This window comes from Varanus komodoensis, unplaced genomic scaffold (assembly GCF_004798865.1).
Source record: "Varanus komodoensis strain SLA01 unplaced genomic scaffold, ASM479886v1 scaffold24, whole genome shotgun sequence".
NCBI lineage: Eukaryota > Metazoa > Chordata > Lepidosauria > Squamata > Varanidae > Varanus > Varanus komodoensis.
The window spans coordinates 12,326,722-12,350,315 of record NW_025335641.1 but is presented as its reverse complement, the minus strand read 5'-3'; the positions used below and the strand labels follow the sequence as shown (position 1 = coordinate 12,350,315).

The window sequence follows — 23,594 nt, the reverse complement described above, 5'->3', positions numbered from 1 at the left end:
ACACCTACTTGGATGTTTTCTACCTTTGACCAAGTTTTTGTTTTGTTTTGTTTTGTTTTTTGCATATGAGTAAAGCCAGAGTTCATCCTATCAAGTGAGAATTCTTGAAAATATAGCACTCCTTAGGAACTTAGACAATCTCTCAAAACAACTACACAAATAATTTTGATGAGGTGTTGGCAAAGATTTACATGTGTTGGTAATTTAGTGATGTGGGTTTTCTGGAGAAACTTGAATTGGACAATTTTCCAGAAGAAAAATCTTATGCAAGCCAAGCTATTTTGTATTGGATAATGTCCAGCTTGCGTTGAAAGATGATCTGATTCTCTAGAGAGTGCTCTTAGTAAACAAAGCTTTAAAATTACTCTATGTTAATTTTTTTGCTCCAGTTTACCAATACTTGAGGGAAAAATAAAAGCATAAAAATTAATGTGCTTCAAATGACAGATTATGTATAAATTTTAGTTGGAAAATTACTTGTAAATAGTATATTTGTAAATATGTAATATGGTACAGCAGTCCCCCAGCTTTTTGGCCTTATGGGCACATTTGGATTTTTGGAAAACTGTTGTGGACACTACCACAAAATGGCACCTACAGAGGATGTGGCTTGTCACATAAGAAATGCTGTGGGGCCTTGACTAGTCAAAAGTGATTTGAAGAAGAGCAGGAGAGAGAAATAGTGATTCTAGAGGATGGGAGTGCAAAATAAAAGGCTAAGAGGTAGAGGAAGAAGAGCAAAGCTGGAGGCTTGGAAAGGAAAAGAAAAAAGTCTGCCCAAACATTTTCCCAAGTTTGCATAAAACAAATTTTTGAAGGAGCAGATAGGAGAGCGTTAATATAATATTAGGTCCTTCTCTAAAAGCCTGCTGGTAGTGATAGATGCTGAAATGGAATAAATTTGTAGCAACAATTTTCAGAAAAGCAGTCACATTTGTCTATTTAGAGCAAAAACAATGGGTCTTGTGATAGCTTAAAAGTTAAGCTTTCATGAACTAGAGAGCGCTTCATCACATCCTTGAAAAGTTTTCCTAAATTGTCAGGTATCTATACATGGCTGTAGAAGTTAGGGGGAAGATGTCTGTCAATTTATTGCTGAGCAAAATCTTATTGGCCTCATTTTGATATGCAGCTTAGTGTGGGTTGGTGTTTTGAGAAGGAATTGCACTGAATCTTGAGCTTGCCACTTCCCTCTTTGACTCAGTTATGCAGAGGAATTCATAGCCTACTACACTGTTTCCAGCTCTGGTCAACTATAAGCTGTGGAAAGTGTGACATTCTGGACAGTTTTTCTGGCTATCTCCCTTTTTTCTAATCCTGGTGAGAAGTAGGGTGGTTGTGACTGGTGATGGCTGCCAGTGATGTCATACATGGGCCCTCCAACTCTGAGCGCAAGGACCATCACTGATGAGTCTGCTGCCTTAGCATAGCATGCCTCTTGGATCCAACTGTATTCTGAAATGGTACCTTCCCCCCCGCCCCCCAAGCTAGCCTGTAAGACACTCCTCAGGTACCCACTCATTGGCAACATCATCCATAGCAAAAGGGAGAGCCTGAGAAAGTGAACCAAGCAGGGCTAGGTTAATCTAAGAAAGCCATTTAAAAGGAGCTCTGACTGATGTCCTGATGCATAGCCATAAAAGGCGATTATACCCCATCATCTTGCATCAGATGTGCTGGTTGTTGGTGTGCTCCTGGGGTCCATTCAAAATGCTAGCCATTACCTGATGGTTTGGTTGCTGGTATGTTATACTACTTCTGTTTTTAGGTGGTATTTTTGCTTTCCCCCCCTTGCTTTATTATGATTTTAGTGTGTAAACCACTGTGAGATGGCTTTATAGGCCCTTCTCTAAAAATGATTTTAAACTGGCAGATAATGCTAGATGCTGAAATGGCATAAATCTGTAGCAACAGTTTTTAGAAGAGCAGTCATTTTAGTCTTTTTAGAGCACTGCGAGATGGCTTTATAGCCCCAAATAGATGGTACCATAAACTGAACATGTATTGTGAACTTAACCTGAGATGGGCTTAGTAACATAACTAGTTAACCTAATCAATAACTTAACATTACTAACCTGTGCCTATCATTTTGTTATGGGTGTGGAAGATGGCGGGTTTGGAAGATGGAAGCTTTGACTAGGCTTGGGACAAACCCTAGCAGAATCCATCCCTCTAGCATTTGTGGGCTTCCTCTTGTGCTTGGCCTGGCCTCATGTGAGCTGAGCCATGAGGAAGTCCACAACATTTATGCACAACCATGAGTTTCCTTCTGCTTCAGGTGCAGCTGTGCAAACAGTGCCAACACATGGCACAGAAGAGGGATGCTGCTAACAGTCATATGGGATTCCATTCCTGGCGAGCCCCACCCAACCGACTTTCTTCTGTGTCAAGCGCAGCAGCCCGAATGGCTCCTACAGGTGCCACAGAAGAGGAGCGCTGCTGGCACAGGCTGTGGGGCTTGATTTCTGGCAAGAGCCCTGTGAACGCTTGGCACACTCACCAGGAACTTGCTGCAAAGTGGACTGGAACCCGGAGAGCCAAGTCCAGGAAATCAGACAGATTCCCCCTCTTAGATAGATTTTTCACACATTCCAAGCTTTGAAATTCCTATGGAAAGTACAACAGAAGGTCACTGGCACCTTTGCTGCAGCAATCCCTACAAGTTCAATTATTTGACTAATCCTGGTGTTTCTTGTCGTCTTGTGAGTAGCATGGTTATCTTAGACAGGGATTTGAACACAAAGCAATCTGTATATTTGGGGTAATGTGTGAAGCTCTAAAGGGGACTTGAGAGCATTGAACACCATCCCTCGTGTTTCAGCTTTGGAAGGCAGGCAGCCATGAAGCTAAGAGATGGCTGTGACAATAGCCATTGACGTTTGCTTTATGCCATTCTGCTCATTCTCACCTAAAGGATGAGTTGGGGCATTTCTGCTCCTTGTTTCATTATTTAACTCTATAAATTGTTAAAAGTTGCTGTTTAGACTTCCAATTCAGAGCACAAGTCTATAATATGGATCACTTTTTCTTCATCCTAATTGTATTCATGTGAGGGATTCCACTCCCCTTTTCTATGCAGTAAACAAAAGGAATGGAGCTAAGTGATTGATCTGCCTGTTCAGAATTTTCTAATGTACAATTGTCTTGTAAGCATTTCCTCTGTTTCTTTTGTGGTGGCTGAATGAACAAGGAGGCTTTTTGTGCCAGATGCCCATTGTGTGACACTTTGAGAGCCGTCTTTGGCATTCTGTACCAAATGATAGCCCCTGCCACCCAATTCCCCAGGATATTGCATGGAGTTTATTAGACAGTACATGCAAGTGGTGGGAAGTAAGCCACAGGAATGAGAAACCCTCTGTATCTGACATCATATCTGGACAGTCACTCAGCAAAAGGTGGAAGGGCTGGAGAATACATGTGAAAAGGAGAAGCAGCCTTGTTAATTGAGATATCTTGCTAAGCAGGGGTTAGGGAGCACTTGCTTTATGCTTTCTGTGATGTCGTAAGCTTGATTTTAAGGAACTCTCAAGGCAGATTTGGCTAAACAGGCATAGGTCAACTGCTAGGATTAAATTTACTGAATTTGATAGTTCTTTGTTAACACTGTTCTCATCATTTTTCTCTTTAAATAGTCATTCAGTCTGTCAAGAAAGAAAATAGTGTATTATACCAGCTTTGACCAGCGGAAACGAGCAAATGCAGCATTTTTGATAGGAGCATATGCGGTAAGTATCACTTGATGTGCATGTCTCTAGCAGGAACTTGCTGACATTTCATTCTCTGGCTATGTATAGATGCTAGAATCATTGTCCTTTTGAAGATTCCTATCCTGCAGAAACTCGCCTTCTTCATTTTCATTTCTGTTCTGGCCTTATGTGAGTACAAAGTGAGACGAGCCAGGAGAAATGGCTAAATTTAGTGGTACACTGTCTTCGTACTGTATTACACTAGCTATCTTTGTGACCAACTTCCTGTCATTGTCTTCCCCGGGTGGAAATCCAAACAATGTGGTTTGCAGCAGGGAATTGCTCCCTGACAGAGAATGTCACTTCGGTTGCAGGGGCTTACTCACAATGTCATTATTCTTGGAACTAAGGGAACCAGAAATTTCTGCATCAAGCCATGCATACGTTTCTGAATTTTCCTTTTCTTAAAGGGCAGCATATGTGTTAATTTGGGTTTGTTATATGCATATTACATAGTTAAACTTTCAGAACATTCTGAAATATTTGCATTTTCAAACTTGAAGAATATGTCAATGTTAGAGACATGAATATTTACTTTGTTTGTTTATCTACAATATTTGTATACTGCCCCATATCCAGGAAAATTCTAGAGTGATGAACAGTTAAAAACTAAAACAGATCCGAGAATTTACCTTACTAAACTGCGGCTATTCAGGAAGCACAGCTTCCCAGAGCAAAGATATCGGCCATAAGCACAGAAAATAGCATAGCATGGGTGCCTGCCTGACTTCCAGAGACAAGGGATTACATAGAAATGGAATTGTCACACTGAAGCATCTCCTAGTGGACTCCAGTTGGGCCATGGGTTTGTGTGGAACAGTAAGGAGAATGTCCTCTGATGACCTCAGGGACAGGGCAGGTTAATAAGTAAGAAGGTGTTCTTTAAGGTAACCTTGTACCAAGTTCAGGCTTTGCACATATGTGGATGTTTGGAGGTTGTTGTTCATCTTTATGTTAAGATAACGTAAGCGTTTTAAAGGTTTCTGGTGGTACCTATTAAATAATTCCCTGTTGGCTTTGTGATGACAATTAATGATGTTGAACTGCTTTGGAAGGCACAGCAACCCGCAATGCATTGCTTTTCATGTCATGCAAGCAGGGACTGCTTCACCAAGAGTGACTACTTTTTTTTTTCCAAGCAAGCCACCCTGTGGTGCCCTTGTGGTGGACTGTCATGTTGTTTGAACGCAGACAGCATGATCAATCATAGGTAAGACCCCACAGACAGGGAGCCTCTTGGCAAGCATAGCAAAAAGCCTTTGGTGCTATGTCCAGGTGACTGCCACAGTCAGCCACCCCAGAAGTGCTCAGTAGACACTTAAGGTCCGGCTGATACTGCCTCTTCCCTCCGCTGTGCATGCTAGCTGATCTTAGCTGGTCATGGTGGCTGAACCCTTTAAATTTTGCTCTTGGAGAACACTTGGAGAGCCTACAATCCCTGTAATGGGCAGCTACAAAGTGCCCTTTCCAAGTGTTTCGTGGCACCCTGGAGGGGCTTGCTGAGGCTGTCTGGGTCTTCTTTATATTATTACATTTTTGGCACCCGCAAATGAGTGAAAGAAAAAGGATTTTAAGGGGTCCAGTTGCACAAATAGGGCTTATTCCCTGAAGTGTAGCAGAGCCAAGTTCTTCATCTGAAGGCTTCCTGTTGCCCACTTGCCACATGCAGCCTCTGCACATTGTTCCAAACAAGGCTGGCAGTCCCTCCCTGCCCATCTTGTTTTCAGTGACAGGCTAATGAAAAGTGAGCTGCCTGTTGAAAGCCAAGGCGTGAGGAACAGTTTTCTGAGAAGGAGATGGGTTTTTTTTGAGGGGGGGGTTGGTTTGGGTTTTGGTTTTGCAAACAGTACCTTCTTCCTGGTAGGATTAGTTTTGTCTGTTCTCCGTGAGGGAGCAAGTTTTCACCTTTGTCCCTGTCCCCCTGTGAGCTCAGGGAAAGGAGCAAGCTTGTCGCCACAACACACACCGTTTTGCAGGTACAAAAAAATAAGGCAAAAATAGTGGGCAGGCATGGACAGCCCCTCCAGGGTAGCACAGAGCATGTCAGAGTCATGCCTCCCCTTAGGGAATAGCGAAAGCCAGTTCCACCGCTTCTGCCACCTTGGAAGGGGAAAACATCAAAGTAACAAGCATGGGGAGCCAACATTGACTCATGGTCGCAGCTGTCGAAGAGGGGAGGCTTGTTCCTCTGTGGTGTCCCCTGGAGTACTGCCTGGAGGAAAGAAGGGATAGGACGGGGAGGGAGCAACATGCCTATGGTAGGCCCATACACCTCTCCTGGTTTATTGCCAGGGTGGATTGTTGTTCATGCACGTGGCTCCATTGAATGCTGCTTTTGTGGGTCACAGTTAATACTTCTTCTGTGTATGGAAGCTTTACAGAAACTTTTCCACAAAAAATTACTCTGTAGAGAGATACAAAGAAACTATTGTACCTCTTTACAGAGCAAGCTGAGATGGTCATCAACATTATTTTTGGAAATAGAATCACTGCCCATATAATTAGCTCATACATCTTAACCTTTCCATGTGTAGCAGTGGAAACAAATTGGCCCCTCTGGAGTGACAGAACAAGATACAAACAGATGAAATAATGGAGACCTTTCTGGACGAACACGGAGTGCACTTTATCTGTGCACAAGGAGTAATAACAATACTAACTTGGGAATCGATCAACAGTGATAAGATGGTTTCGTCCTTCACTGTTGAGACAGATACACGATTGGACTATCCTCATCTAGGACTATCAGTCCTTAGTGGCAGCAGGTCTTGAACCCAGTTCTTCATGATCTCTGTGCATCACACACATGGGCTTGTGTGGAGCCTGTTGTTGGCTACTTACCTGAAATTTCATTGCGGAAAACAAGGACAGGCTAAGATTTCCAAATGTAACATCTTGTTTGGTCATAGCGTTCTGCTATGTGATTTTAACACGCTTTGCAAAATTGTATTGGGATTGCAGTTTGTCTGTCTCATCCTAAACACTTGTGCAGAAAGTTTTAAACATGGACACTGTGAGCAATTTGTTGGATTCCCTTCCTTCTTCGTGAGTCACCCTTCAGTGAAAGGCTGTCAGGATGTCATATAACTTAAGATATAGCAAATAGAATTACAATTTCATATATAACTTTAAAAGACCAGAAACTTTAGGCATAAAACCAATAAAATCCAGAGTGGCATAGTGGCATAAATATTAAATATCCTACTGTAATGAAACTGGAGGATGTTATAGTTACTAATCAATTCCGGATTGGCACTTTGCACTTGAGTCTCACTTGACACTTCTTGCAAGGAGTGTAATGACGTTAAGGTCTGCTACAGAATCTCCTAGGAGAGTAAAACACTCCCCACTGTTTAATTTTTTGTAATAGCTGATATTTATTGGCTAGTATTGAGCCTGAGTTGTTGGGCTGTGTAAATATCAAAAGGGCATGGCTGACAAATGATGCCATGGGGGAATACATGGATCTCACAGGGGAAAAGCAACCAGTAGGGAGAAAAAAGCAAACAGTAGAGCAGAACTATATCTCCATATAGCACGTTTCCTTCAGATACTCCTTCCCTAACGGATGGATGAGACCAGATTGGCCTTTCCTTTGCCATGATCTTCTTCCTGAAAAACTGGGAAGTTTAGCCCCTGAGTGGCCTTTCATAATCTGATCAATGGTAGTGGCCTGAGTATACTTAGCCTTGCAGCACCAGAGAATCCCTTAGTTTACCAAGATTAAACTCAAGACCTTTTCAGAGGCACCTCAGCAAGACATACGGTATTTTTCCATCTATAGGACTCCCCCATGTATAGGATGCCCCCCACTTTTCCTACCCATCTCCAGTGAACAAGCAGCTGCCATGCGTGTGCTGCTTTGCCCCCCCCCCCCGCAGCGCCTCCCAGCCCGTGCAACCTCTTCACCAGGCCCCCGCAGCACCTCGCCGCCCCCGCCTGCCTGCCTGCGGCGCCACATTGCCCCCTGCGCATGCGCACTGTTTTGCTGCCCCCCCCCGCCCACGCCAGTCTCCCTCCCCCAGTCCCCCATGTATAAGACACACCTTCATTTTTAAGTAAATGTTTTTAAGAAAAAGTAGCATCTTATACACGGACAAATACGATAACTTTTGATTCTGATTCAATTGAGGAGGTGGCTGAGTTGGTAGAAGTTTCAAGGCCACAGCAGAGAGAATTAGGTAGGAATGTTTTATGTGTTACTAAAAGCTATTATGCAGTTGAGAGTGAAGATACCAGCAGAGGAGGAGGAGGAGGAGGGCTGAAAATGACAGACTCCAGAGATAGGCATCAAATGAAAAGAAAGGAGCAGTATGAGCAACTACTGTCAGGCAAGGAGATTCAGTGCCCAAGGGACTGCACTGTAAAGGACCTATCATAATAGCAACGAATGGTTAGCACAGCTAGCCTGAATGAAAGGACGGTAGCCTTTCCCCATTATTCTGATCATCAGCTTCCTCTCCATGGGCTATTTTATTTACAGTAGGTAAGTAGTGCCATTGCTGTTTTACTTATTCACATCCATTATTGGTAACCCAATCTATTGTATAACCTTGAAGCAAAACAGTCTTGCATAAATAAAGTTAGCTATTTGAATTCAGGACTCAGACTTGTCTGCAATGAAAAGAAGAAAAAAAAGCAGTGACCCTTGACCGTGCAGAGGATAGCAGAAATAAACCTCCAGATCAATGCAGAACACTGGTACTTGTATGTGGTAGAGTAGAAGGATAGACTTTACTGCTGACTCAAGCAGATTAACAATATTGTTGGTTGAGCAAAGGATTTGGTGCCCCTTCCAGCATCTACCATAGATGAATTCTAATAGTATAGTATCCTCCTTGTGGAGAAACCAGGTGCATGCTCTTGATAGCATTTAAATAGGGCTTAGGCTTCTGGACCCAGTCTCCAATAACTTACCTTTTGAGGGTAAATGTTCTTCAGGGGACTAGAACTACACATGTAGCTCCATTTAGATGCCGTATCGCATGGCAAGGCAAACTCGGAGTTAGGACAGCTTTCCCCAAGAGCCAAGCACATTGCTGCTTCCCACAGTATGTGGAATCTGTACATTTTTGTAAGGCTTAAAGAACTATTGGGCAACAAAATTATGTCTTAACATAGCAAACTCTACTTTGAGGAAAACAGAATTGCAGCCTGTTCCCTTTTGAAGCAGTAACTTCCATTGAACTGTGCACACAACCTTAAAAATAGTGCACTTATCTTTCACTCACTTTACTCTTCACAGGCTAGGTTTCCTATGCACAATCCTATTTTTCCTGATATTCATGTAGTGCATGACATTCTGAGCTTTGTTAGTTCAGAGGGTTTTTTTACTGTTCTTATACTAAAATATTAATGTGTAAAGTGAGACTAGACAAACGCTAGATTAAATTCTACAGATACAATTTTCACTAGTAGCTATGTACCTTAAACAGGCACGCACAGTGACCTGCATATTTTTGCACCAAACCCAATTTTTCGCCTCTCATGTTACATTATCTGTACTACTGTCGTGTGCTATACAGAATGTAACATGAAAATCCCAGCCTTTTCTTCTTAAACTGTCTTCCCCTTTGTTAGCAAACAACAGTCCTCGTCCCTCTAACTTTTTAGCTGGGGATGTACTAGATGGCTCAGGGAATTTTTGGCATGTCCAGTGTATACTGTCGTCTGGTTTAATCAATGAATTGCTTCCTATAGAAATTGAAAAAAGCACTAGAATAGCAATCTTATTTCATTTGTGCAGTATCATTGCGCAATCTATTCCAGCTTGCAAGTTTCTTGGGATACTTTTGCTACTTTCACCAAATTCTTAGCATGCATCTGTCATTTCAGCAGCAGTTCAACTACTGCTGAACTGAAAATAATGAAAAAGACAGTTACATTAACTTGTAATTTACTAATTTACTTAGTTATTGCCGAATAGCCAAAACTCTCTGGTGATTTACGTAAATGTGAGTCAGTGCAGTGTAATCATTAAAGAAGGCAGGACTGGGTTCTAGTCCCTATTCAGCCATGGACTCACTGTGGGCCAGTAACAGACTCCCAACCCAACCTACTCACAGGATTCATAAAATAGTAGAGTTGGAAGGGGCCATGAAGGCCATCAGGTCCAACACCCTGCCATTGCAGGACACTATGTTACACCATCCCACTCAGATGGCTGTCCAGTTTCTTTTTGAAAGTCCCTAGTCTGGGAGAACTCACCACCTCTCTAGGCAGCTGGTTCCACTGTCATGTTGCTCTGCCAGTGAGGAAGCTATTTCTGACATCTAGCCTGAGTCTGGGTTGTTGCAGCTTGAGCTGATTATTCTGTGTCCTACACTCTGGTATCAGCAAGAAGAGATCTTGAACTTTCTCTTTGTGACAGCCTTTGAGGGATTGTTGTTGAGAAGATAAGATTGAGAGGAGGAGAATTATGTAAACTGCCTTGAGTTCCTCAAAAAAAGGAGGAGAGAAGGGCTATAAATAAATAAATATTCTATAGCATGGTGAAAATTAACTCTATAGCCTATAATGAAGTACCCTTTTTAGACTTAGGCAAAATGTGTAGAATTCAGTTGCAAATTTAGTTTATCATGTTCTTCATGTGTCTTCAGCATGGAAAACGACTTATCAAGAATGAACTAAGGAAATAAAAGAAAGTCAGCATAACATTTCAAGAAATGTGTATCATGTATATATCACCTATCTGTTAACAATTTTTTTTAAAAAAACCTTATGGTAGAACTTTTTAAAGTGATAAAGCATACAATGAACTATACTGCTCATAATGCATCTTCGTTGTGCACTTCTTCAGAAATTCCTTAGCTTTAGTTTTGCTTGTTTGTTTTGATACCACGAAATGCTGTCAGTATGTCATACTACATAACTACAAAAGAAGAAAAGATAGAAGGAAGTAATTTGATTTCAAGAAGACCAGTACTGAATGGGGAAAGGGAGCATTCTTACAGAGAATACAGAGTAGAACATATGCGATGAACTCGAGAGAGTTTCTATGCAAGCATTTGTAGAGCTGACATGGTATTGAAACAAACTGGGTTTGAAGTACAGTTTCCTCAAATGAAATCCCACCTTTTTATACCAGTTCAGGGTTCTGTGTAAGTTATAGCCACAGGAAAGCAATCTCTATTCTTTGGGAAGTAATTCTAAAACCTTTCTGAAATTCATTTAAAAAGAAATGGTGTTGACTGCATTAAAGATAGGGTGGTAAAGATACAGGATGATCACTGTATAGGCAATATTGCTTAATTTTTATACTTTTAGGCTTTAGACTTTGGTGTCTGTTTGAGTCTATAAAATCCTGTATGTCCTGGCACTTCCTGTTCTTCCCTGTGAGAAATGGAACACCTGCTTTCATAGTGGGGCATGTGCCTACATGCACTGAGTTGCCCTTCTTATGGAAGAGAATTGAAATCCCTGTGCCCACAGGAGTCTATGGATGCCTTTATGTGACTAACACAGGATTTATGGGATGAGGAGAAAATAGAATTCTCCGTAACCAGAGAGGCAGTAAGTGGCTTGGTAGGGGAGCCAGCTAAGAACTGTAGTATCAGAATGTACAGCAGGTGAAATAATATTGATCAATGTTTACAATTTTGGGGCAGTAATACCAAAAATGTATGAAGAGCAGCAGTTACTGCTTAATTACTCATGCTCAGTGAACTCTTCTAATATAACAAGAACATTTTTGTTTGTTAGAAAACCCTGACTCACAAATAGCTGCCTTAATTCCAGACAATAGAATTAGGTGGTAGAGAAAAAATCATAATGAATTTTTATGACAACGTGCAGTGAAACATAATTTACTTGAAAGCAATTTTCTGGGGTACTTCTATTAAATATGGTATAACTGTTAGTTACTAAAGCATGTAAATATTTTAAGGCTGCATAGCAAATGGTAAAGGGCTGAATTGCCACATATCCTAGTTATATCCAGTTTACATTAAATCATTAACTCAAGAGAAATATATTAGACAGCTATCCATATCATTTCAGCTTAAGATGAAGTGTTGCTTTAAATTGGTTTTCATTATAGGTGATCTACCTGAAGAAAACGCCAGAAGAAGCTTACCGTATACTTTTATCAGGATCTAATCCTCCATATCTTCCATTTAGGTATGACTGAAAATAATACTTTAACCCTAATCTTTACAACAGCCATGTAAACTAAGTTAGTATTATTATCTTCCTGAGTGAGGGTAGCTTGAGTTCATGAAAGACATATAATTCAAACCAGGGTCTTCCTGATCGATAGCTTAGTCTCTTAACCAGCTCTTGTTGCAAACTTAACCACTATGTAACACCAGCTCTTGTTAAAGTTCCAGAAAGTCCCCCACATGTGTTTAGACCAGTTTTCTGGCTGCTTGTTCCTTCCTCCTGCCACCCACTAGTAATTAAGATCGAAAGAAGGATTGTAGTTTCCTGCTTCAGCCCCCTATCCTGCCCTGCAGTGCACCCAAAAGTATCTTCCAATCATACACAGGATTATTTTGATCTTTCCTTGGGTCTCCTTTTCCCTTCTTCACTTGGCATTGCTGAATTATCCAAACCTTTAGCTCAAGTGATCTTTAGTGGGTAATTGATACATTTACTCAGTATACAGGAATGTATATAACTTGAGCAATTAGGATTAAGAGGAGATATGTTATTCTTTGCTTACATTGATAACTTGAAACTACCACATGCTGCCTGTTCATTCGTTCTGCTAAAATAATACTGAGTAGGGTACTTATAACTATATATTAAAAGCAGTGCAGTAACTCTTATGTGACTTTTCCTTCACTCTCAATGGCCTTTGGCTCATACTGAAATCCTGATTTAATCTGTTTTTGGTGCATCATTCAATAACAAAATGCTTTTATTAACTTTTATTTTATCGGGGCGGCTCACAAATTAGTTGAAAACAAATTGCCTTAAAATAATAAGCAAAATAAGATCAAAATTAAAGCAAGACACCACAGGTGGCAATAAAAAAATATCCATTCCCCAAAACAGTAGCAAATATTGAAAGCTAAAGCCATCATTAGAAAAGACATGCTCAAAGAACACCATCTGCACCACTGCCTGAACATGCAAAATTAAGCAGATTGGTAAATTTTTCAGGTTAATGAATGTCACCGTCTAGATGCTGCTATGGAGAAAGTGTAGTCTTGTGCCCCATGCCTCCATATTGCGGCAGGACCGAATCACTGTATGAACAACAGATTCATAAAGTACCTACATTACTATTTGTTTATGTTTCCATTTCGTTCAATGACCTGAAAAATCTTAATCTGCTTAAAAGTTAACCAACCTTTAAGCAATGCAGGAGCAAAATACAGGTGAAATTTAATTAAATGGCTTGAACAGATATTCCATCCTACCAGTTTCAAACCTTCGTGTATACTGGAAATATGGGAGGGGAGAAAGTTAATGCTGGCTGAAGAGGGTTATTTGAAATGTCTCAGTACTTGGTGTACCCAAAATAAAGTGGACTGGAATTAGGTATTTTGGACAGACAGTGTTTACTCTGGAAATGACAAACTCAGAAGAAATGGGGTAGCTTTAACACTGAAGCAAGATGTAGCATAAGCAGTAGGAGGATGTTCTTTGATATGAGAACTTTATATTTGTAAGAACAACCTATATTGATATTTGTTGCTGTGGAAAAGAGATGGTGTAGCCATAGTTTTATTAACAATGTATTGTAAAGGCTTTCTGGGCTTGCCTGAACTTGTTCACTTAGAGAAAGGAAAGCTTGATTTCAAGGCCATAATACCAAGTCCATTTTTGTCAAATTACTGGTGTGATCATTTCTGCGTTAGAAAATGACATTGAGAGCAATTTGGTTCACATCAGATTTGATAAAATTTCTTGCATTGTGTTTCCTCCCACAATACAGAGGTGGCCTTGTCTGCTCTAAAGCTTAATCACACTTATCCTTTATAGAAATTAGGAGTATGCATTAGATTTGGAGAAATCCCACATGGAATCAAGCTGATCTGGACAGATTTGGGATTCCTTCTAAGTAAAGCAACCCAAATCACCCAGAGGTGAGTCTGAGTCTTCCCAAGTGAGGAGTACATGCCCCACCAAGGGCATGTACACTATGACCTGATTCGTGTATTAATGGCATGAGTTAAACACTCTTGCAGCTTCCTGACAGCTCCCTATTTTTACTTTGTCTTGAGATTACAATACAAGTTCCTGGGTTGTGCTCTGCAACATGCAGACTCAGGGCCCTCGGCTGTTGAGGGAAGAGTTGTGCTTGCTTACAACTAGTTTGTTTTGTAATCTAGAAACAAAGCAGATGCAGGATAGTTGGGAGGCAGTGTACTTGTTTACTCCACATAGTCCTAGCAATCCATGGGTTGCCTTTGTATATGGACCAAGCTTGTGGTTGAAACATTAAATTATTTTTCCCCAAGCTTACTGTATAAGGAAAATGTCACAGTGGGAAGAAAGGAAGGAAGAAGAGATATAACTGGTTAGCTCTAGCTTCTACCCTTAAAATAAATTGATGAATGGCTCTCCTTTTTACTTGCTTTTTAACAAGAAACACAGAAGGATGGTATCAAATGCTGCACCTTTTATTTCACCAAAATTTGTACAAATGTACACTTCTGCATGACTCTGCTTCTTCATAGCCAGGAAGAGGCAAGGTACCCAGGATAGGTACCGAACACCACACATTCTCTGCTAAGCAACCTCTTCAGCTTCTGAGGTTTATCTAACCATTGCCTTTGCAGTCAACAACACTGAAAATGTGCTTTTAAAAATGAAAACTGCTTCCCTCAGGCTGCCTGATTAAGAGGCTGCACAGTTCCACAGAAGAGCAAAATATGGCACTAAACAAATAGCCCTGACTAATGGCATAAAATAAAACTTGCACGAGGCATATGCTTTTCTTTTTGTTCAGGTAGCAGTTATAATGTTCTATGTACTGAAAATACAGAAGTGTATCTTTCTCTGCATATATGGAAATAGAAGGGGCATGTTAAATTGACTGCCAACATTGAACATTTGAGAGAGGCGATCACGCTTGAGGCCTGAAACCTGGGAAAGGTTAACTCCTCCTCCTTTTTTTACAGATCAATTCAAATCTTAGTTATTTAAAAAAAAAGATGCTCCTGATTGGACAGCCTATTTTTAAAAAATTGTTTTAGTAGAATCATTTAAAATAGCATATCTTAGAGCCCCCCCCCCACTTCACACAAAAAGGGGTGTTTCTTCTAAGATAATAGCTGGCTGTGATTTTGGTGCCATTGTCAAACATTGATTTTTTTAAAAGCTAGTAATTTGTAGACAGACTTAATTGATCAAAACGTATGATTATTCAAGCTATTTTGTTACCTTGTCAACCTCATCACATGCAGTACCATAGAATATAGAAACAGCAAGTCAGGAGGGGCCTCCCAGGCTATTTAGTCTGTCCTTCAGCCGGCTCCGCTCACGACATGCCCACCATGTGCATGTCCAGCCTATCCTTAAACACCCACACTGATGGGGCTTCAACCATCTCAGCCCATTCCATACACTAGGATCCTAACTGTCAGGAAGTACTTCCTGGCATCCACCTTGAAACTTGGTCCCCTGAACTTTGCCACTCTAGCTACCTTGAAACCCTGTCATAGAATTCCACAAGGTTCGTCTGCGGGACCTGTTCTTGTGGAAGCCTTGTTGCATGGCTGCCAACCTCCCTTCCATATCTAGGATTACTAGATCTCTCACTGTTACGAACTTTCCATTGTCTTTCCTAGAATGGACATAAGGCTAACCAGCCTGCAATTCCTCATGCCCCCTCTACTATCCTTTTTGAAGATTGGGACCACTGATGCCACCCTCCAGTCCTCTGGAACCTCACTCATTTTCCACGAGGCTTCAGAAATGGAGGCTAGTGGGCGTGAGTACCCCGAGTACCCTTGGGTGTAAGCTGTTAGGGCCTGGCACTTTTGTAACATCCACTACCCTGAGCTCCTCAACTTCTGTGGGGGTGACTCTAATCTGTACCCCTAAATCCCCAGTCCCCCATGCAGATCTCCCTCGGCCAACTTTGAGGAGAACACAGAGGCAAAATAGCCATTTGGCAGCTCTGCAGTTCCTTCACATCAGTCACCAAATCTCCTTCCTCCTTATTAAGCCATCCCAAAGTAGCAGTAGAAGAGTGCATCTCTGTATACCCTTGTATATTTGGGATTCTGTTTGGTAGAATGCATTTAGAATTTGCGTTAAGCATCAAGTCAGTGTTTAACACAAATTCATATTTATTCTTAGCCCCTTTAAGAATGTCATATAATTGTCAGTATGTTTGAAATGTACCTTAAGTTTTCTAGTTTTTGTTGTTGTTGCTTTAGTCCTCTTAAAATTTCATGCCTAACATTTGTTCTTAGCTCATGTTTAGTTTTCTTTAATGCTAATCCTGTATAAAACATGGTAAAGCGCCACTGAATTGTGAATTATTAAACAGAAATCTATATTTGGGCTTCAGTTCTCAAAGTGCAGGAGCTCATGTCAGTCTAACTGCTTCCATTCAGGCATTTCAAACAAGCATTCTCTGAAGCATGCACTAATAAATTAAGGTAGCCAACATGTTATGAATTACAGAAGTCTGGCTTTTGCTTCCTCTCTGGGTAAACTTTCCCATAAATGCCATACGTATTCATTCAAACACTGAACTGTTCTGAACATTTATTTCAGACATTCATTAAATAGAAAACACTTGCCAATGGATCCAAGAACATACCACAATGTACAGCCATGGTATCTTTTAAACTTTGTTTCTAATACTACTGTTTTGTAGTAGCACTATATTGCCATAGTACTATTACGTTCAGTGTGCCAAAGAAAATGTGCAACTCTCTTCCAGTGGGTAAAATTACTCACCGCGAGGAATCCCTTTCTACTTATCCATGTTCCCAAAATGGCAGCATCTCAGGAACTGTTGGAAAATATGGGAGACCTTTGAGAGACATGAGCTTCTGCCAAAAAAACCCCAAAGATCTTGCTACAAAAGTGGGATTTGAGACCCCCTCCCCCTTTGCAAGTGATAATCTCGCTAGACTTTTGAATCACGTGACTGGTCAGGGTGGGATTGACTCTTCGGCACCCTGTGGAAGTACTGTATAGGATGGGGGTCTGCTGTACTTTGTGGGTAGGCATCCCCTGCCTGTTACCCTCTCCTTGCCACTCCTGTGCAACTGTGGTCTTTCACAGTTGAACTAAATGAGCAATACAAAAATAATTTCAATTATTTTTTTTAAAAGTGTTAACAGTAAAATGGGCCATTGAAAAAGGGCCTCTCCAGAGTACTGCTGGGGCACCTTGGAGGAACAGCTCATGGCTGCACAAGGGGGGGATCACAGAAGCCAACTTGGCAGCCAGTTCCAGCAATTTGAAGATTAAGAAGAAGAAGAAGAAGAAGAAGAAAGCCATAGTGGGCCCAAAAGGGCTCATATTTATTTATTTATTTATTTATTAAAACATTTTTATGCCGCCCCATTCGCCGAAGCCTCGGGGCGGCTTACAACATAGATAAAACAAGTTAAAATCCATATAAAATAATCTTAATTAAAACTCACATTATAAAATAAGCCGCCCTGGCCAGATAAAATTCAATTGTATTTAGCATTTAAAATGTTGCTTAAATAAAAAGGTCTTAGCCTGGCGCCGAAAAACAAATAACAACGGCGCCAGGCGGACCTCTCTGGGGAGCGCATTCCATAACTTAGGCGCCACCGCTGAGAAAGCCCTTCTCCGAGTAACCACCCTCCTAATTTCTCTCACGGAGGGCTCCCGGAGAAGGGCCTCTCCCGCCGATCTCATATGGGAGAGAGGGGGCCCTTGGTCCTTCTACAGTGTCTCAAGGAACACCCGAGTGGGAAGGAAGGGGTGCTTTAGCCACAATGTACCCAGTCATCTATCAGCCACATCTGGTGTAGGATAGCTTACCTTGGCATACAAACCCAGCCATTACTTTTGCATTAAGAAAATTGTAAAAAATATTGAACATGAAGCCTCGAGCTATATATCTTAACGTCTTATCACACCAAAGTGTGTCAGATATAGGTAGTATAGTGATATGGTCATTATACTGTATAGTGAAATATGTATTCTGCAAACCTTGATAATGAAGGAAGAATGTACATGTGCATCAGCTTCTCACCCCCAGTCATATTACCTGGAATTCTTCCTCGTTGATAAGAATAAGTAATACAGCAATTGATGTCCAGTGACTGTGGAGGACTACAGCCGCACTGCTTATAAACCACAGTTCATACAAGAACAGAAGGCTAGAATATATATTATGGTCTGCAAGTTTTGTTGACTGTGATTTGGCAAGGTGTAGGTGATTGTCTTTTGTAATTTCTCTGATGCTGAGACTTTTTTGGTTGTTGGATGTAATTGTTACCATTCATTTGTTCTAGAAACACACAGTAAAACTTGCATGTGTTATCTGTAGCAGCTTCAGCAGCTGGAGGGAGACATACGGTGTTAAGTCCTCTGTACAGAATTCCCCAATTCCCTCTGCAGAGACTTCCTTAACTCCCAATGTACTAAACTTTAGACTGAGTGATCCACAATATATCGGGTTTGTTGGCTTTTCATCATTCACCCTCCACCGTCCCCATGTATCAACTCTCCTTATGTTTTTGATGACTTTATAAGGTTTTATTCTATGAACATAACTGTTAGTGTACTGATCCATATACTGTAGTATATGAAATTACTTTCCTGGAATGCTTTATCTGTTCTATTTCCTTGTCTTCACGTTCTGTCATTTGTTGGACACGTAGAATACACGTTTGCAGTAAATACTGTATCCAGCAGTTAAATATGAAAGCATTTGTTTAGTATTCTACAAATGTGATTTCCAGTTTCCCACCATATTTGCCCCAGTTCCACACATGTATTTACAATGCAGAGGACTAATGAGTACTTTTTGACCAGAAAAATTGAGAAGCTATTCTTAATTCACCAAATTTTGGAAATATATCCAGTTTTGCTAATTATAATTCAATTTTGAGAGAACTTGTTCCAATTTGTTAATTGTATTGAATTCTATAAAGTAAACAAAAACCTAAAAATATTAATCCAGGCAAATATAGTGAAGTTTAATAGTCTGAAAAGTAACTAAGCTTGAGTTTCACCTTCCTTCTCTTCTTGCTGTCTTCTGTTTTCTTTTCTACCACTTTCCTTTTAAGTTAGTGCAGACTGCTATCACTAAGCATAACAACAAAAATGTACTTGAAAAGGTGGTTTTCAGAATAATTCCATGAACTTGAATCAAATCAAGATATTGAGACCAGGGGCACAAACATAAGAAAAACCGTGCTGGAGCAGTCCAGTGGTCTATTCAGTCCCACACTCGGTTCACACAGTGGCAAACCAGTTGCCCTAGAATCAAGCAAGATGGCTACAAGCATTCCACCGGCCCAAGCTCCTCAGCAGCTGACATGCAGGCATGTCACCTCGATAGTGAAAGTGGGCCATAGCCACCAAGGCTAGTAGCCTTTGATAGCATTCTCCTCCATGGATTTATTGTTCCCTGTTAAAACCATCCAGATTGATTGTCATTGTTGCTCCTTGTGGCAGTGAATTCCATAGTTGAACTATGAACTGTGTGAATAAGTGCTTCCATTTATCTGTCTTGAATCTCCCAACAAATGGTTTCATAGGATCACGCCAGGTTCTAATATTATGGGGGAGAGAGAAAAATATCTCCGTCTCCACTTTATCCACACCATAATTTTAAGCACCTCTGTCTTATTTCCCTTCACATGCTTTTTTCTAAGCTAAACAATCCCAGTTGTTGTGATGGTACTGCATTGGGGTATTGCTCCAACCTCCTCATCATTTCAGTTGCTCTTCTCTGCACTTCTTCAGTGCAATAAGCTCCTTTTTCAGTGCAACCAGAACTGTGCACAATATTATAAGTGTAGTCACATCAAAGATTTGTATAAGGGGATTGTAATCTTGGCAACTTAACTTTGCTTTTGCTTTTCCTTCCCTCTCCTCCTTTTTCCTTCTGCTGGTCATGCTAAACATACAGTTTGACTTTTTCACAGCAGTTATACACTGGGTTGATATTTTCATTTATCTTTTTCCCATAGCTTGCAGATCCCTTTCTTGATCAGCCACTGCTGGTTTAGATCCTATCTATCTATTCATGAAGTTGGGATGTCTTGTCCCAACTCACATTACTTTACACTCGCTTACACTGAACTGCATTTACCATTTTGATGTCCATCCTCCCAGCCTGGAGAGATCCCTTTGTCAGTTTCTAAAAAATAAATTATGCATTTGAAAAGTTATCCTGTTAACATTTTAATGAGCATATGTATCTTCAGTTATTTGAGAAGAGCTGTGTCTACAGTGCATACATAGTCTTCCTCTTGAACTTAAGATTTCACAAGATTGGAAACCTGAAAGATTATCTGTCACCTTTTCATCTGGTTTACAGGGTTTGTTTTTGTGTTTGTTTTTGTATTCATCATATGTTAATATCTATTTTAATAGGGATGCTTCATTTGGAAATTCTACATATAACCTATCTATTTTGGACTGCCTACAAGGAATAAAAAAGGTAACGCGTAGATAGGAAACAAAAATTAATATCCTTAAGGCACATGCAAACAAAGAAGCTCACTGGGCTATTACTTGAAAATATGTCCTTCACCAAAGCTGATGAACTGTTGATTAACTCACTGCTCAATGTTAGTATGTTTTTGTGCTGACCTGCAATTATGCCTTTGCTTGCTTGATCAATGCTGACAAGTTTACTAATATACTTGGTCCTTATAATTCTGTTATATAATGCATGGCATTCTTGTATATGGCATGCTTAAAATCATGTTATATTCTGAAAGCAGGTGTAAACCTCATTACTTCCTTCCTATGCGCACTTTGCACAGGCAGTTTCTCGATAGTGCTTGGGGTAGAGGGCATCAGAAATGTTACCTTTCATCCTGTCTTAGAACTAGGTCATGGATTGTGGGAAGCCAGTGATTCTTCATAAAGGAGAATTTGGAGTGAGGGAGAATGGATTAAAGCAGTGCAGGGTGGAGGGACAACAAATTTTAAAGGTTCTTAACTGCTACATATAATGTTGAAAGCTGAAGCTTGGAGAAGTATTTATGAAAATACTTATGATAGCATGTTTCTTACCAGCTGCACCCATTTTTTGTCTGCTTCTAAATACATCTGAACATTCTAAATCTTCAAAGGGCAAGTGCTCATTCAAATCGAAATGTTCATTGTTCTCTTCTTCAGATCTGAAAGAAAAAAATGGTCATTTGTTTCTTTCCAGGCCTTTCAGCATGGATTTGTTGACTTCAAGACATTTGATGCAGATGAGTATGAGCACTATGAGGTTTGTACATATTTTAAATTAACAATTTTGCCCATGCTTAAACACAATCAACTAGATATGTCTTGATGAAAAGCTTAGGATTGTCCTGGATTGGAGTTTCTCCATAATTAATGCATTGCTGATCTGCTAAATTGTCTTACAGTTGTTTGGTTTAGTCAATAATAAAAGGACAAAGACAAGGAAATGTAAGATTGCTTAGAGCCTTGGCATCATCTGAATGCTACCTAATGTCACCAGAGGATATATATCACATTTAACAGTGCAAACGTCATTCTTTAAAAATTACTGATTAGGACTATGTGGACAAGAGAAATACAGGAAGAAAAATGTTCTTTCAGTAACTGGCCATTTAGTTCTGTTCCATATTTAGCTTGTAGAGCCTGTCCTATTTCATTTGTTGCATTAAATGAAGTTTTGCTGCTGAGTTGCTATTTGCTTGGCACAGTATTTTATATATACTAAATCTGAAATAACATTTAAAGTAGGTGCTTGAGAATGCGTATGTAGTATGTCCTCAGTCACATTTTTTCTGGCAGGAAGCGCTGGTAAGTGGGTTAAGTAATAATTACTATAGGAAATACTTGCACTAGTTGTTAAATATTAACTTTTCTTTTGAGGTTGAGCTCCATTGTGGTTGGCATACAAAGGGCCGTTTAACCATCCTTCACTATTAAGTATGTGGGGCTAGGTGAGTGCACCTTCCCTTGCCATTTCCTCCTCCTCCTGCATCATGATGGCGGCAGTCGCCCTTCCCCCTGCCAGCACCACACACACTCCACCTATTACCACTGCTGACCTTTTCCTTCTGCCCTGCCGCACTTACTTCCCTCCGTCATCCCTCCACATACCACACCGTGTTCCTCTTCCCTGCCAATGGCCTCATCTCCTGCAAGCTCACAGCAACAGCACTAATGAGGAAGCAGGAAGTCATCGAAGCGCATTTCCTGCTTGCTCATTAGGACTGTGGCAGCAAAGCGTAGATGGCAGGGAAGAGGTAGGCAAGCAGGATCTGGTGAACAGTCAGGAGGGTCCTGGCAAGCACCATGCAGAGATAGTGCTTTGGGGTCTAACAGAAGGACTAGCTGAAAATAGAGATTCAATTAGATTACTCAACACATAGATTTAAAAACATGAAATTCCTAGAGTTTAACATAAAAACTGTTGGGCAACATTGGGCCCCTCGTTACTAACATAATTGTTTAAACAAAAGAAAACTTGCACAGAGCAGCAAATGCATTTGTTAGAGGCAAACAACCCTGTGCAATATGACTGGGAAAAAGATACAAGCTACCAGTTTAGGCAATTTTCATTGAGCTGTTAAAAAGCCCTGGAGAAGAAAACCAAAAATAATGACAGAAGCTCCCCTCTTTCCATACACAAAAGCCTAGGTAAAATACTGGGGATCATAGTAAATAATGGAATATTTCATTGTATCTCGGTAGCCTAATAGGAGTTTGGGTTCTCTCCCCCCCCCCCAAAAAAAAGTATAAATAAGTAATCAATGCTGTTAAAATTGCACTGTTAGAGTTTTAAGCCCTGTATTAAGGCTAACTGTGTATAAAACACACAATAGTGAACCTGGGTTTTCCTCAATAGAGCACTAACCTACTGGCTCTATAATGAATGTATTTGTATGATGCATTTGTTTTCCAAAAACATGTTGCATTTGTACTTTTTTTTAGGTACACACTTCTGTTTTAATTAACTGTGCACTTCAACATCTCTAGTACATGATTGGATGTACACTCCAACATCCTGACATAGAAAGATAAATGAAACAATTTGGATTTGTGTAGGAAAGACCAGTTGCTTACTCGTAACTATTATTTTCCAAGTGTTCATCTGTGTGTACATACAGATGGGCTCTGTATTTGCGGAGAACCCTGTTCAATTCTGCCTGTTCCACCAACAGGACTGTGAATGGAACTTTGGTTCCAACTTTGATAGCTACGCCAAAGCTGACTGGGTTCTGTGAATGTCTACTTACTGGCATAGGAATGACATGAAAATAGCATTCAGAATGCACCTTATTGAATCAGGAACTGAATGGCCAGAAAGGATCAACAGTTACCCCATATTGTCAGCCATATCATGTTGAAATCCAGATGCCATTTCCAGCTTCAGTTCTGTGTAATGAGGGCCAGGATTGACGGAAGCCAATGACAATGGAGAGGTGAACCAACATTGCTTAGACCCTCACTACATGATCAGGCTGTAATTCATCCCTTCTTTCTGTTTCTTTGCAAGCCTTTTCATTATTAACAGAAGAACAAGAAAAGATAAAATAGCATTTCCTGTAAACTGGAACACAAAGGTGCCCTCCGTGGACTCTTCATGCAATCCCACGGTCCTGCAGAGACTTCTACAAAAAATACTGATCACCTAGGTCAGTGATGGCGAACCTTTTTAGAGACCGAGTGCCCAAACTGCAACCCAAAACCCACTTATTTATCGCAAAGTGCCAACACTGCAATAAAACCTGAAAGCTGAGGTTTTAG

At 40.6% G+C, this 23,594-nt stretch overlaps 1 protein-coding gene across 8 annotated transcripts in view; it reads left to right on the top strand.

Moving 5' to 3' along the window:
* The window catches only part of CDC14A (cell division cycle 14A), a 108,379-nt gene that overhangs the window by 19,309 nt on the left and 65,476 nt on the right, over positions 1-23,594 (top strand). For 5 of the 8 annotated variants that reach the window (XR_006414936.1, XM_044432220.1, XM_044432221.1 and 2 more), the window contains exons 4-7: positions 3,633-3,725; positions 11,785-11,864; positions 20,244-20,310; positions 21,034-21,096. Coding sequence is in view for 7 of the 8 variants with exons in the window: in XM_044432220.1 (XP_044288155.1) it covers positions 3,633-3,725; positions 11,785-11,864; positions 20,244-20,310; positions 21,034-21,096 (303 nt within the window). In the remaining variant the exon portion in view is untranslated. The remainder of the gene's footprint in view (positions 1-3,632; positions 3,726-11,784; positions 11,865-20,243; positions 20,311-21,033; positions 21,097-23,594) is intronic. The other 3 variants (XM_044432222.1, XM_044432223.1, XM_044432219.1) reach the window with 2 other exon arrangements.